Raw genomic sequence first — 16,795 nt, 5'->3', positions numbered from 1 at the left:
AAACCGTCAGATCTTTTTGTCAACTGTAAATATTTGTAATTTTGAATGAATAAAATTCACAGTATTTCACAGAGGAAAAAGGCTTGAATGAGAAATTGTCTCCTTTCTGTCCTGAAGGCCTTAAAGGTGATAATTGCAGTGATTAACAATAAATTGTCCAAAGAAATGCTGAATTCAAGTACAGCTTTTATGTACTGATGTGTAGTATATAACCTTAAATCTTGGGTTTATTTTGATTACATACCTCTGTGGAAAAAGTCAGAGAATCCTACAGAAAAGAGGAATAGATGATCATATTTAGAATCTTGAAAAAAATATGGAAAGTTAGAGCAATATGAAATAAATATTTGTCAAAACTGTAACTGCTGCAAGAACTTCTATGAATTATTTTGGGTTGTTGTTTTTTTTTTTTTTCTTTTAATTGCTAAGTGATTTCTGGTTCATTTGTGTATTTTCACTTCCCAGATCCATGTAGGATTTATTAGTTTTTAAGAGAGTAGAGGTGATTCTTAGAAATAGGTGCCAATAGTTATGTTGATACTGATGGGTGAGAAGCAGTGTTTGCCTGGTAGTTGATTCTGTAGGGCTGCGGCTTTTATAAGGTTTTTGCTTCAACAGATGAAATAAATGTATGCCAGTTAGTGGCACTACCACGTTTTGGGATTTCCGCATAGTTTAGTCTGTAGCGTGATGTTCTTTTTCTTATGTCAAATGCCTTATGGAAGTCACAAAACAAAAAGTAATTTGTAACGGGAGTGAACAGTGGTTCCTAACCACTGTTACAAAAAGGAGTGCCCCTTATGCAATCAAATCCTATATGAAAGTCTTCAGGACATGGCTTTTTCAGATTTTCACAGTAATCAGTTGCTTTTCTAGACCCTTTGCAAACAACATTCTTCGGCATCTTGAGAAGCAATTACTGTGTGTCCCCTGCTAAATTGCCTGCATGCTGCTAATTTGTTCAGGTGCAGAAGAACTGTATTGTATGCACAGTGAGTTCAATAAATAGCACTTTATGCACATGCAAATAACTGCTTAAACAGAATTTACCTCTTGGGACTGTCGCAGATTTCAACATTTAAACCAAAAGCCCTGCAGAAGTCCTACAGCTAGCAAGACAGTCATCACAGTGAATATAAAAATGGTTTCAGATAAGGATTACGTCCGGTCTCAATACATTTTACATCCAGGTTTTCTAAAGCCTAACTGCTAGCAGAAAGTAGGACTTGGATTTTGGGGATAGAAAAGGAATGCAGAGATGTTTAGACCATCATGTAAATTTAGTCACACATGGGTATAAGGTGCTGACAGCTCATGAGAGCCCACAGATGAAATCAGAAGGGCAAAAGCAGAGAAGTGTTCAAAGAGAGCAGAGAGGAAGTGAGAGGAAGGTAGGAGTAGGATAGCGAGGGAGGTTTGGGAAGATGATTGGACTTGACAGCGAGAAAGGCCTTGAAAGGTGGTGGAAGAAGTTTTAACGTAGGAAAGCTGGAGATTCTGGTGTGCATCCTGGGACAAGAGGAGTTTGGAATTTGAGGGCTCTCTCTAGAAAAGAAAGAGATTTTGACTTCTGATAAAATCAGTGTGTGGAGCTGAAATATCTGAGATGGGAGGATAGGGAGGTTCAAGCTTTTCATGCAGGAGGAGGAGAAAAGATAAAACTTTGGATCTGACAGGATATTAGTTGGGTTGAATGGCCTTGCTTTGGGAATTTGAGTTTGCCGGAGAGATTGAGACTGAGTTAGAGCTTGGGTGGGACACAAGATCTGAAGTCAATAGTATGTGCTGGCAGGCATTCACACAGGGTAAGTGCCTCATAAACTTCTCTAGTACTATATGCTTTTTGCTTTGTTGGAAATGCAGGTCTCATAGCTCATTTTAAATAGCAAATCTTGCAATCTAGCTATTATATTAGCATAACTAGAATGTGATGTGCATGTTGTGCATAGGGGAGAAGGCTGGTGTTTATGCAAGAAGTTTGGGATCATACCTTGTTTGTGAAAGCAGTGTAGAAACACTCTATCCTTGAAAAAAGTACAGAATGCTGGGAAATTCTGGCCCATTTCTCCACGCTATCATCGGGTCTGCAGATGACAAGAAATTGGAGGACCAGTTGGTAGATTCAGTGGTGGGGCTGCTATTCAGAGAGACCAAGACAGGCTGGAGAAATGGGCTGAAACACTAAAGCAGGTGCTCCAGCAGATTAAGTCCCTTACTAATCATACTAAATTATTCAATTCACTGATGATAGTAAATAAGGACTCAATATCTAACAGTTCTCTTGGTCAGTGACCTCAAGGAGGGAACAGAATGCACTCATATGAGGTCTGCAGAGGGCAATAAATTGGTGGACAAGTTGATAGACTCAGCAGCAGGGCTGCTGTTCAGAGAGACCTAACAAACTGCAGAAATGTGCTGAAAATAACCTTGTGAAATTCAACAAGGACAAATGCTGAGTCTTGCACCTGGGAAGGAAGAGCCCCTGGCAGTGGGACAGGTTGGGCACTGAAAGCCTGGGGAGCAGCTCTCTGTAAAGGACCTGGGGGTCCTGATGGAGAGCAAGCTGCTTATGAGCTGGCAGTGTGCCCTGGCAGCAAAGAAGGCCAACAGCATCCTGGGCTTTATGAACAGGAGCGTGATGTATGAACAGCAGTAAATGAGGGAAGTTTGTCTCCCCTGCTACTCAGCAGACCACATCCGAAATAACTGCAATTTTGCCCCACCTCAATACAGGAAAGAAGGCAGTAAATTGGAGCAGGTTTAGCAGAGGGACATTAGGATGGTCAGGCACCTGGAGCACTTGACCTGTGAGGAGAGGCTGAGGGAACTGGCTTGTTCAATCTGGAGGAGGGTAGGCTTTGGAGAGGATCACCAGGCAGCCTTTACCATACCTATAAGGAGACCACCAAGAGGACAGACCAGCTGTTCACAGTGGTGCGTGGCAGGAGGATGAGCAATAACAGGCATGAGAGGTTCAGACTGCAAGTAAGAAAAACACTTTCACTGTGAGGACAGTCAAGTGGTGGAGCAGTTGCCCACAGAGGCTGTGCAATCTCCATAATACATAATATTCATATGATGAGCTGTAAATTAGCTATTGTCACTTAAGGAAAGAGATGTGGGCAATACTTTGATTAGATTTCTGAAAACATTCAATGCACAGCCATCACCAGAAGGTAAGCAGGAATGATTAGGATCATAATAAAATGGAAAACGTTACATCATTATCTAGATTTATGGTGATCCCATATCTCCAGTTTTGCGTATAATTTTAGATGACATCATCACAAAGAAGGGTAAGTCAGGATGAAGCATAATGTGGAAGGGAAGATCAGAAGTATGGAAGCTTTTCCATACAAAGGGAATTTATAAGTTTTTTGTTTGTAAAGGATATAACAGAAGACAGATACAAGAGGTCTGTAAAATTACGAATGTCATAAAGATGTTTTAGGAAAGATTGTTTGCCGTATCTCAGAGGTATTCTTGCATTAGCAGTTATATCAGCCACAATAGATAGAGCACAACAATTGGTGCTAAGGGTCAGGTGTCCACATTTGCATCTTAGGGAACGGAGCAACTTACTTCCAGTAACAGGGCTGAGTGCCAGTTTGTGGTTCAGGCATATTACTGGAACACATCAGATTCTTGGAGCTCATCTTCTGGTTTAGTTTTGCCTGAAAGGAAATTGATTTATTTGCTTTAGAACAGCTCCACGGGGGACATGAAGAGCAGTAAGTGGAGGCCATATGAGATCTGGTTCAAAAGTACGCAGAGACACATATAAGGAAAGAAAATCCTATCAGTGCTGTTTTAATGCATTGTTCTGATTACAGCTTCCATAGCATTGGGGTCCTAAGCTACTGGTTGCTGCAGGGGCATATATAGGAAGATGTCAGTCTGCACTTGCCTTTTTTCTTACACGCTTTCAGTAGCTTTATCTGCTGCAGCTCATAATCAGAAGAGACTGCATCAAAATGACCTTGGTACATCTGATTACCTAAGAACACTTGTTCTTAGGTAAGCTAATTTTACAAGAGCACTTCTAATGTGCACGGTTATTATAGCTAGCATATTATTCATTTGGGCGCATTTTTAGAGTACAGATTTTTCATCTTCTGTCTTATATTATTTAGTCATAGCAAAATGAGGTCAGTCGATTTGTAAAATGGGAAGAATATTTAGAATTGTTTGTAGTCTTATTTTCAGCATTGCCAGTACCTGAACAAAAGGTTGCAAAACTTCAGCAGGGACATGTGCAACAGATGTGCTTATTGATGCTCTAGCAAAAATTCTTTTTGATTTGCGCACTTTGGTGGGTGTAAAAGTGCAATTTGCACACAACTTTATATTGGTTTTCTAGTAAAGGGTTTCCAGTAACAGTTTGCCGGACTCTGGTGGCACTGTGCATGCATATTCATGTGATTTGAGTGGAAGTTCTTGTTCAGAGTATAGCAAAACAGGCATGCACAAAACAGTTGAATAAAATATATGTTCTAACAAATACATGCCAGTGTAGAAATTTTTTAAGTACTGTATTGATCAAATAAGATAGGATTTCTTTTGAAAAATTGAGTGATTAGATTAGAAGTGATTTGAAGCTCCCTCGTCTTTTCTGTTTCATAATTCAAACCCCTACTCCATGTTGCTGTACAGTTTTTGAGGAACTCTATAGGTCTTAGTATTTATCTGCAGGTGGCTAGAATCAGATGCAGAGACATGGCTTATTTCCATTCTAGCTGGAGAGACAGACATCTGAAGGTATTTTTCATGGCAGAATTTAAGACAATGCTCACAGTATGGGTCACAAAGTGTGTAGCAAACTTTGTGCACGATCATACAGAGTTTCTAAATCCAATTCTTGGTTTCAGTACTATACGCAAGTTTCTTTGGTAATATACTTCAGGGAAAAAGTTCTTTTTCTTCATTAGCGTCTGTCAAGTCATAGAATTCAGTTTACATAATAGTTGTACTATTGACATTTTCAGCTGAAGCTTATTTTATTCACAAATGATGAAAAAGAGACTACTTCAGCAACGGAATTGAAATCTATTCCACATAACTGGCTGTCAACTTTCAATAGCTTTACTCGCACTCAGGGAAGCCATAGGGATTACACATGGTGTATAATAACCAGTTTGTAATTGTATCCATATCTTTATATACATAATATATAATACAGCACCAACAATTTTTCTGTGGTTTTCTGTAGCAAGAGCAGTCAGAGAATAGCCAGTTTTCTATACTGAAACTGCTCATTTTGAATGTAGAATGATTACATTACAAAGTCCAATCTGTGATAGACTCCATGCATGTTTGCTTAAGGTGCATTGCTCAGACATACAAAACAAGACTATTACTTGTCCAAATCCTCTAGAAGGTGAGGGCTACCATTCCAAAACTAATGTAGCTACATTTTTGCATAATTCCCTGATGATCCGTGTTGATCCAAAACCAGCTTCTAGCATTTTGTGTTATTTTTACTTTAGGTACAGGAATAAATAAAAAGAAAGCACAGATAGCGGTCTTGACCAAGACCCTCCAGAGAGGGTAATGTACACTAAAATTCATGTGTAAAAGGCAAAATGAATGATACAGCATTACTGATAAAATTTAATGACATTTGCTAATTGCATTTGCAAATTACATTTTAAAAGCAACATAAAACTATATTGCTATTTGACAATAATGTTTAGAAAGTGTTAGAAAAGAAATTAAGAAAAATACAGGTTTGAAATTGAGGTAAGTTGTTAAATGAGCATTTTTCAAGCAAGTTACATCTTGGCAGAAAGACATTTAAAGAAGACGAACATTTTTCAGAATTCTGTTACTGATGTTTTTTTCCAGTAATCAAAGATAATATTTTAAATTAATGCCTTTTAAATTAACACAATCTAAAGCATAACATAAAGAACAAGGAGGTCTATATCATGCTTTAAACAGATCTTCAGCGTCTTTAAGCAGATATTTAGCTCATGCACTTGCATAAAATTTTGCGGTATTATAATAAAACTTTAAAAGTAAATACCTGGAATTTTTTACCTATTTTTTCCCCTGCAGTCAGTATAGTATATTTAGCCTGGGGCAAATCTTATCCCACTTGGAGTCACTGAAAATATTTATAAAACCTCATCACTCTTTTGACCAGATTAAGATTTCATAGTCTCCAAAATAGGATAAATTGTTAGAGAGATCCTGATGTATACAGATATAGCAACTTAGTATTTATACATGACAAACTGATCCAAATTGTCATGAAAAAATAAAAAAGAAAAAAGAAAAAAGAAAAAAAAAGAAAAAAAGAAAAAAAAAAGAAATGCAAAGATATCATGATGTCTAACCATGAGTGATTCTCCAAAAGAAGAATTTCTGTGTCTCAGTAGTCTAGTCAAATTTCTAAATAAAGCATTCATTAACTGAATACAGGAGGACCCATTTGCCTGTGTAATTGAGAGTCAAAAAGTCTCTGATTAACTGTTTTGAAAAGGATACCAAAAAGAGAGAATACTTTCATTTGGAAGGCATGGAAACAATTGTGCTATAAAAGTTCTGAGCAAAACAGTAATTCAGGAAAAACAAAGAAATAGTCAATAGCCACCACTGAAAAGGAAAAATATTGTAATTCCAGAAAAGTCCTGTATTAGGATACTTTCAAAAAACACATTTCTCAATTATCTTTAATAAAGTCTGAAAATGCTAAAATTACAATTACTGGCATGTGAACACCAGTTATACACAATTATTTATATTAGTCGCAACCAGAAGACTGAGAAGCTTCAAGGAGTCTTAATCAAGCTGGACTAGAAGGCAGCACCGTAGTAGATTAAAAGTGAGGAGTGCCCACTGAGACACACTGGTGTGTGGTCGTGCTCACTGAAGGGGACACGTCCTATCCACCTTGAGACTCCAACAGCCATGGTGTCAATGCAGGAGAGAAGAGTCTGGGCAGCTCAGCGAAGACCTGTTTTCCAAAATGAAGGAATGCATCATAAAGATTGAGAGTTAGCTGAAAATGGAACAAAAATCCAGACCAGTACTACTGCATTCCCTTCTTGTCCTTTATCAGCATAGGACAGGACTCCAGCCTTTGCGGCGCAGCTTCTGGCCTCTTCCCTGCGCCACAACCTGCTGTCTAACGCAGCTGCACAGACACTTCTCTAATCTCACGTGCTCAGAGCATCTCACTATGCTCTGATAGTCCTTCTCTTACTACGTGGAGAAGTCAGGGGGGAATGAAGAGGAAAGACCTTTTGGCAGGACCCCACACTCAGGCCATTCTTGGAGTTGCAGTATTTCTACTTCCACTCAAAAGGCTGTGTTTGTATCTGCCTGTATATTTTAAAGGTACTGCCAACATACAAACAGTAATTAAAAAAAATAATTTTAACCTGATCTATATCATATACTAAATACTAATACATAATACTAAAGAAAGTAGGATTTATTTAGAAGAGTGTTTTTAAAAAAAAAATCAAATACTAGAAACAGGAGTTCAAATGTATTTGAGCTGTTGAACTATGTGTGTACACACATATGGGTGTGTCTCGATTGCTGAAGAATTCAGATAAGTAGACCTGAGGAATCCAGAGATTAACTACACAAGAGATTAACTACAGTATAATATACATACTATATATCTGTATATATACAGAGCCTTTCACTTCTAGATCACTGAATCAAATTCAGTAAAAGAAGGCATGAGAAGTGTCCATAGGTCTGGATAACTAGGCAGTTAGTGTTACTTTACTATAGTAGAGTGTGCCAAATCCAAAAACAAATGTATTATTTTCCAGACATGGAATACAGAGTTACTTTTAAAATTTTTAAAAATCAAATCCACAGAGAGGTGCTTGTCCCACAAAGTGAGGAAACCTGTAGTGAGGTGTGAGATTTCCTGCTTCCGTTTGTCATGTAAATAACTTGGGGAAGAAGAGTTAATTTTTTTCTTTTTTTTTTCCACTCAGTTTGGTTGCATCTATAAAGGTTTTTATCCCTCATCTGTTTTTCAGCAGGTTTTCAAAGACACTCCAATACTGTAACAAGGAGGCATTTCCCACATGCTGCTCACAGAATGGACTACATGGACTTTGAGGATGATAGCCGTGGATGGCGTTTTGATATGGACATGGTGATAATCTACATTTACTCTGTCAACTGGGTAATAGGATTTATTGTGTTCTGCTTTCTTTGTTATTTCTTTTTCCCTTTTTAGTCTGTAGTAACCACAGTTAAGGAAAACAGCAGTCACGAGCTACAATAATGTGAATAGAAAAAACTGAATAAGGCAAAATGTTTGTTTGATACTGCATTTTTATCATTCAGAATTGTAATAGACTTCATCCAGAATGCTGTGAGGCTATCTGATACTTTTGCTATGTATGACAAAGTACCTGGGTTTGGTTCCACATACAATGTGAATCCAGATTATACTTCATTCAGTGGGAGTTTTGCCTTGGTTTTGGTGGGAACAGGATTTACCCCTAATGTATGAAATAGTTACTCTGTAGAAATATGGAATCGTACTTGTTCTTAGGGGAGTTCTATGTACTACAACAGAATATGATCCATAGAGTCATTGTGGGGTTTGACTCTTATGTTAACACACTTCACTCGCTCATTGGCGCTTCAATTCCTCATACATAAAAGCAGCAAAGATGCTTCCCATTTATAGTCAGATCTTTTGGGAACAGGAGATTGTAAGCAGTGCAGTGCTGCACAATGCATTATATAGACATTTGCGAGAGCTATTTCAGTGGTATAATCCAAATCCTGGAAAATTTTGACAATTGATCGACCTGTCAGCATTCTACTTTGGAGATGTGCTGTATTCAGTGCCTGAAATTTTGACCCTATTAACCAAAAAGAGAAATACTGCAGTGTGCTGACAGTTGATATTTTCAGCAAATGGCAATCATAAAGAATCAACTAACAACCCCAAGTTCTGCACATTAAAGGGACTATTTTTGTGCGGATTCCCAGACTAGCACCGTACCTTTTTTTACCCATCCAGATGAGTCTGTCTGGATCCAGCAAGACACCTAATGAAAGGCAAGCAGCGGGCCTGCTGCCTCTGGTGCCACGAGACACTAAGCCCACTAAATACTGGAGAAAGAAGCATTCTTCAGTGTAAGAAATCAGTATCTTTATTAAATTGCTGTAACAATTTGAGGATACGCTCAAGTGTGGGCTCACCAGGACTATGTCTCCAGGGAACTCACGTGTTGATTTGCACCTTTCATGTGAAACAATCCTAAAGCACTTTATAGTTATTCTGTATATAGATTGCTGAGTAAATAGCAAACTGCAGCCAGTTCAGCAATCACTCCATACTTGCTGCTTTACACAGTATTTTCAAATGAAAGTGAAAAAGCATCTATTACGTTATAAAAGAGTATTAGAAACTATTGTGAGAATCAGGTGCTGAAGAATGGTACAAAGTAGTTCAGGGGCTTATTTTTCAGGAAGGTATAAGGAAGTTTTTATTTCTAAGGGCATGAACCTGCCAAGTACACTGTGGTTTCATCTAGAAAAGCATTTGAGTGTATGTATGTAGTCCCTCTGGTATCAGGATTTGTGTGGGAGACCTGTGGTTTTTCAGTAGGTGGTGTACTCCCCTGTTCTAGCAGAGAACAAGGAGAAATGTGTTGTGGAAGGTACCATCTGCCAAATGTGATGAAGGAATTCAGGAGTTTTATTAAGCATGTGCTTATACTTATTTACTGAAGCTGAGCCAGCATGGTCAGTCTTTTGTAGGCTATAAAGAGATCAGCACCAGAAACTTTCACTTAATCTGAAAAACAGCAGTATATTGGCTACTAATATTTAGTTTTCTTACAGGCTGCATAAAATTATCTGTTTGAGAATATATGTGCAAAATTAAAATGTACAAGTCTAGCTACACTAATTGGACTAAGTAACTTTTGCCATCTTTTTTAATATATACAAATCTAAGAAGGTATAATAATTGAAATTCACCATCACCACATTTTCATGGTTGTGACAGAAATACATTTTCTGTAATTACAGTACACCTAGTTACTTTGTCTCTACCTAAAAGTGATTGCCTCTATTACTGGTGGCATTAGGTATAATGTTTTAAAAGCTATAACACTGTAGTAAAGCACTTGGTGAATTTCCCTCTTTATTAGGGGTTTTAGGTCATAGGCTCATGTCTTGCTACATGCAAATGTGTAGGTTTGTGTCCTCAAATATTATCAATTATTCAAAACATTTTTCACATCTATGTGAGGACTGGGATTCTAACTGCAATTTTTGTCTTTCTCTCTAATCTTATTAATTTACTGCTCTGTCTCAGCAAAGAAAGGGACTGATGCACTTGTTAAGCCAAAATTGCTTCTACCTTTTGATCTCAGAAAATACTAAAATAAAAAGATGTCATGAAAAATGACTTTAACTTAGCTGACATAGTCTGAAGTTCCAGTAATAATGTAATTTAAAATTATTTAACCAGGATATCTGATAAAGCAATATCCTTGAGTAAATATTCCAAAATATATGGAAACATAAGAAATGTAGTATAGGTACTAACTAATAATATAAGAAAAAATTACTTACATAATTTTTAATAGCATGTTACCATGGTTTTATTCTGAAAAAGACAACAAAGGAGAGTAAAAAAATCCAATGTAATATTGGCCCTTTTTGTACATTTACAGCAAGAATTGATGACTGAGGATGGCTGCATTTTCCTAAATCTAGTAGAAGTGACAATTTTGTACGGCATTTCTAACTATGTAACTGCCTTTTATCAAGGCCTAAACAATAAACTGTTTCTTGGGCTATATTGTTTAATTTTGTATTGGTTGTTATTAATTCCAGGGGACAATTAGTTTTAAAAGATTATAAATGTACATAATGAAGACTGTTGCAGCTCTGAGAGACATCCTTTATAGGGAAACACTTAAAAGGCATAGAATGGAGGTATTTTTTTTTCCTTTATTGCTTTTTTTGAGTAAATTTTATATTTACTTTTGTAAAAATACAATAACAATTCAAATGCCCAAATTTGGTTTTCCTTCAATCCTGTCTGTAAAATACAGTTGATATATGTGGGAGCAAGAGCAGGTTCTTTATAAGCAATTCTGTGGTTAAATTGATCCTGTTCTGCAAGCTTGTCTTTCTTATCTACAATAGTATTAAAATGTTTGCAATAAAGTTCGAGTTGTTTGTAATATTTTACAGTCATTTCACTAGATTTTGCTTGGTGGAATTAAATTTTAATATTTTTTTCAATCAGTGTCTTGTTTATTATCCTATCTATTCTGTTTCTGCTTGGGGTACAGCTAGGGTCTGTTGACTTTTTTACTACTGTGATTAACTCTGTGATATTGGATGAAAAAGGATGGTGAAGAAGCTAGGTTTCTTTTGTCATTTTTAGAGAAAAGAAGTGCTGATAACATGAACTTCTAGGAGGAAGGTAGCTATTGTAGCTATCATGTGACAAGTAATTGTCTTGATGGTGTGTAGTGTGGCTTTTGTGGATATATTTTAATCATCTGTTGTCCTTGGCAATCCTGACCACTTCATAACAGAGGATGCCCAGTCCCTTCTGGGGAATTCCAGGTCTGTACAATGGGAGTCACAGGCAGATGGAAAAGGTGAAGGTAGGACATTGGGAGCATTCTGCTGGTGTTTAGACCCACACCCAGGAGGATGCTAGGAGAAAGGAGGCAAGATACTCTGTGGATTTCTCTGGGCTAGATGTGGAGCAACCTTAGAGATACCCTTTATTTATCAAAAAGTGCTAAGACAGTAATAGCAGACAGTGAGGTGGATTTAAAACTGAATAGCTAAGCTCAGAGGGTTTTAATCAGTGGCAGAGAGTCTGCCTGGAGGCAAGTCACTAGTGATGTACCCCATGGGTCGAAAATGGGTCCTGTCATGTACATCATCTCCATTAAAGATGTGGATGATGGAGCAGAGGATACTCTCAGCAACTTGCCGAAGACAAAACTGGAAAGAGTGGCTGATACATCAGAGGCTCATGTTGCCATCCAATGGGACCTGGACAGGCTCTAGAAATGGATGCCCCAGTATGTGCTGCAAGTCACCCAGCTGGAAAGCAGGACTGTAGAAAAGAACCTGGTGGGCACCAAGCTGAATATGAGCCAGCAGTGCACCCTTGCTTTAAGACAGCTGCTGGTATTCTGGGATGCATTAGGCAGAGTGGGACCAGCAGGTCAAGGGAGATGTTCCTTCCAGTCTACTCAGCACTGTTGAGGCAGCACCTGGAGTGCAAAGATGCAGAGCTGCTAAAGAAAGTCCAGCAAAGGGCCACCAAGATGATTAAAGGACTGGAGTATCTCTCTTATGAGTGATTCTGTGCAGTCATCACAGAAGACTTAACCAGGCTGGAAACAGAAAAAGTGGATCCTTCAGTAATGGGCAAATAAATCAGAAAATTCCAAGTAGAACATCATGGTTTCCCTTAATAACACAAGGCAGTACATTGCCTCAGTTTGGCCTTCCTTCTAAAGGCACCTGATGCAGAACTGAAAATCACCTTTCTCCAAAACAGGTTCTTCAGGATTTCTCATGCTGGGAGCCAAAGCCTGATAAACCTTAAATACACCTCTTTATGGTGGATTTCAGCAGTGATCCAGATCCCAGCACAATCAACTGGAGCCGTCATTGTAAATACCTAGTTTCTCATACATATCTGGAACTGGATTTTTGTCTTACAGCCTTTTTCCATTGCTGTAGAACATATTCTGATCAAATTTCTGAAATTAGTTTTCAGAATTTCTTGTGGCACAAGCACGTTCAAATTTCATATTTACTTATTCTTGATTACCCTATGATGGAAAGTAAACTAAACCTCCAGTGTCTTAGACATGTTAGGATTTCTTTGTTGCTGTGATGTAACCCTGAAAAATACATACTGTCAAAATTAACTTAAAATAACTTAGTTAAAAATAAGTCAAGTTAAAAATAACTTAATAATAATCTATTTCATTTTCCATCAAACATTTTCTTCAGCTGAAATATTTCTACATTTCCAGTAAAGCATTAAAATGTAATCCTATTTGAAAGTACTTTCCAGTCTTATGCTGTGGAAGTTTAACCGTAAAATGTAGTGTGTAATTTAGGACATATCACTGTTTGGTTGACTACATTTTTACAGAGTGATTTCTTCCTTTTTAAAAAAATAATGTTCCTGAAAGAAGACTGAAGGTATGTGTAATTCCATGTTGTAATTCCATTACTTTATTACAGACAGATCTGGAGAAAATGTGCTGAATAAACTGACAAATCTGATCTGAGGAATGCTTGTGGGCAAGTCAGCAGATTGACACTCTAAAACAAAAAGCACTAGGTCTTGTTTCGCAAGGAAAGGCTCTCAGCAGTACAGAGTTACGTAGGAGACCAGATGGCTTTCCTTGCCCTCTGAATGCAGGGCACTCCACATATTCAGATACACAGTCTCCATGGGCATTTCAGGATCAGATTTTGTCCTCTAATGCACAAGTGTCCGGTGCAACTCCTTGGAAGTTACCCAGGGCATCTGATGGCAGACATTGATTTTCCTTTTCTTCTTCACTAAAACATTCCCAAATATTGCCAGTTTTCTTAAGGTCTTTTGCTTGACCTGTGACTGCTGAACTCTACCCAAAGCAGACAAGATGATGTGCTATTATTTTTCATCACTTTTTGCCCTTTGGGGCTGCTCTTCCATTTCAATCAGTTGATGTGCTGAGGCTTGACATACACCCCACCCCACCCTACCCCCGAAATTCTGAATCAGTGACCTAATTTATTTTGTAGCCTTTAATGAAAATTGTGGCAAACCTACATGGAAGGAAAATCTATACCCTGCCAGAGAAGTGCACAGAACACTTTGTAGCATTAAATATAAACAAAACACCAAGATCACTTCAAAGTGACTTCAAGGTCCCTGTATAGAAGTTCTCTATAAAGTATTCCAGGAGATAGAGCATGGTTGGTTCTTGGAAGGAACCAGCCATGAAGGTGTAAAGTAGCAGATGAGCAAAAGACAGCAAAGCTGCCACCGCCAGGGAGGTAGTGGATAGCTGCACTGGGTAGCAGTGACAAGTACTGGATCCCTTTCAGCCTGGCCTAGAAAGAGGAAGGTTGGTGTTAAAACAGCCAAAGCTAGTCTACTGCCCACTGCCTAGAAAACAGCTGACTATTCCCTCAGCTTCATTTGAGGCTGATAGGAAATAAGAACAAGAACAGAAGAGTAGCTTATGAACCTATTTGTTCATCATATCTGTGAAAATGAAAGCCCTGGAGGTCCTGGCTCAGCCTGCCTGGACCTGGTTTCCTAAGGGCTCTCAGAGGCATAAGACCTTCACACATTCATCCTTGGGTGGGAAAGCGTGCTCCTTCATTCAGGATTGCTCACGAGAAATGAAAAATGTTACTACTGAAAAAGACCCTACAGGATTGTTTGAAATTTCAAATATACCTGTTAGCACTTCCTTTAATATTGTAGCAGTAGTCAGTATCCCATATGAATTTAACTAAGTAGTTTTTGAGTTTGAAAAATGTTCTAGACTTCAGTACTACAGCATATCCTAACTAGATACGCCTCTGGCACCCATCAACAATGCTGCCTTCTCCCAACCACATTTTTTAATGTCCATTCTACTTTATTGATTTGGAAAGACTCTTTCAGCTTCATGCCCTTGACATCTCAATACTACTTTACAGGGTGAAATAAAACTGTTCCCATGATTTCTAGATTGATGTTATACAAATGATACATAAACTATGATAGTGTATTATTGGTGGCTTATTTAAATTTGCAGTTTGGTTTGCAAGATGAGAAAATGCAGTAATTATATTCTGACTTTTCACTAGATATCATTTTAACTTAATAATAATCCATTTCATTTTCCATCAGCCAGTTTCAACATTCAGTTGAAATATTTCTACATTTCTGGTAAGGCATTAAAATGTAATCAGGCAATCACTTAAAATATAATCCATATGTAATCTTTTATCCTCAAACAAGATGATGAAGCAGAAAAAGCAAATGCCACCAATAAAAAGATCATGGTAAATCATTTGATACTGATACAAGCATTAAAATTTAATTATTTAAAATCATTTTTACCCTGTCATTTACAAAAAGTATTGTAATGCTAATCATGTAATGTACTCCACTGTTTCTGAGCCAGAGAATGAAATTCAGACTGAGCAGAAGGGATATCTGATGTACGTCCACTTATCACCTGAACAAAATAAAGAATGACAGATATTGACAAAAATCTAGATGGCCATCCTGTTCAATGCAAAGTGAAAAATAATACTTTAAAGAATCCTATGTAATCCCAATCTCCCTAAAACAATCCCTGGTTTGGGGGTATTAACTTTATATAATCAGGTTGCTACCCGAGAAATATTGTTTAGACTTACAATCAAAGTGTGAAAATAACAGAAATTCACGAAAGCTTGTCCTTGACCCATGCAGATTATAAATCCTTGGGGATATACATGATTCCAGAATTCACTAGCACTCATAGCATGGTATCTGATGGTGCCTGAAAGACAGCATGTTCCAATTAAAAACATACGAGGTAAGAACATGTTTCTCTTGCAGATGGTTCTAGCTAGCTAATGTATGCATTTCAGCTGTCAGAAGTTAAACTAGTTCTAAAATAATTTGAATTAGACTTCAGGGGAGTAAGAATATGCTAATTTTCTTATCAAGAAGAGAATGTTTGCACAAAGTTAATGTTACAGGCAATTTATAGCCCTATCTGGTTTCATTTAAAGAACTGGACCCCACTTTTTATCTTTTTAAAGACATCTGAAATAAATGAGCATAGAAGTCAATAATTGGCTGCGTGGTCACAGATTTTTCCAATGCACATAGTGCATTTTTATATGAACAGCAATTGCATGACCTACAATTTGTCTGATAGTTTTGTATTATACTCATCTGGGAGTTAAGGCTCCCAAACTCATTTTTATTTGTCATCTAGACTGTGACTTAAATTCTAAAGTACAAAAAATGACATAATGGCATTAGATTACCAAAATGTACTGGTATTTTTCTGTAATTCTGCTTAAGACAGGAATACAGTATAATGATAACAACAGCATAACTTGAGATGGCCCTCTCTTTTCGTATCTATAATTCATAACGTGCCTTATTTTCAGGGTGATTTACAGGTCAAATTCTCATTATTTTTAATCTTTAAAAACAAGTTCTTCAGAACTTCCATTTTCCATGCAGAGTCTAGTAGCAACAATGCTCAATGTGCAAAGCACTGAGAGCTTGTCAAGTGAAAGGGATTTTTACAAGCACAAGATGATATTTAAATGCAAGTATTACAGTGTTAATCCAACAGGTTAACACGTATTTTAACAACAGTAACTAAATTATCATTACTATCATAATTTAAATCAAAGGACAGCCACATTATGCATACGTGGCTTGTGTAGATACGAACTAAATTCTTTACTGACTTAAAAAAAAAAAAAAAAAGCTGGTTTAGCGTTTAGCATGTACTGCTTTACAGAAGTTTAAATTAAAAGTTTTTCAGGATTTGTCTTGACCCCTTGGTCAGGAGATTTCTGAAAGATTCCCACTAACCTCCATGTACTCCTCAGCAGGAAAAGGAGAAAATATCTAAACCTTTAAATAGTGCAGATTGCAGATTGCTTCAGGGAACAAAATATAAATCACAATGTGATTTATTAAACATTTTAATGGAGTTTTTACTCACAAGAACATGTCTAAGCTTTTTAACAAGAAGTTAAGCAAGCCAGCAGTTATTGCACAAACCTAAGAGTAAGGAAGACTTCC

The 16,795-nt window shown here is 37.4% G+C and overlaps 1 protein-coding gene across 3 annotated transcripts in view; it reads left to right on the top strand.

Moving 5' to 3' along the window:
- Nucleotides 1–11,250, top strand: part of RNF180 (ring finger protein 180) — a 78,881-nt gene extending 67,631 nt beyond the window's left edge. For 2 of the 3 annotated variants that reach the window (XM_040580205.1, XM_040580204.1), the window contains exon 7: nucleotides 8,007–11,250. In XM_040580205.1, coding sequence (XP_040436139.1) covers nucleotides 8,007–8,209 — 203 coding nt within the window. In that variant the 3' untranslated portion in view covers nucleotides 8,210–11,250. The remainder of the gene's footprint in view (nucleotides 1–8,006) is intronic. The other variant, XM_040580206.1, reaches the window with a different exon arrangement.
- The last annotated feature ends 5,545 nt before the right edge of the window (nucleotides 11,251–16,795 follow it).

The sequence above is a fragment of the Falco naumanni genome, chromosome Z (assembly GCF_017639655.2).
Source record: "Falco naumanni isolate bFalNau1 chromosome Z, bFalNau1.pat, whole genome shotgun sequence".
NCBI lineage: Eukaryota > Metazoa > Chordata > Aves > Falconiformes > Falconidae > Falco > Falco naumanni.
The sequence above is the reverse complement of the archived record's forward strand: the minus strand, read 5'-3'. Positions and strand labels throughout refer to the sequence as shown.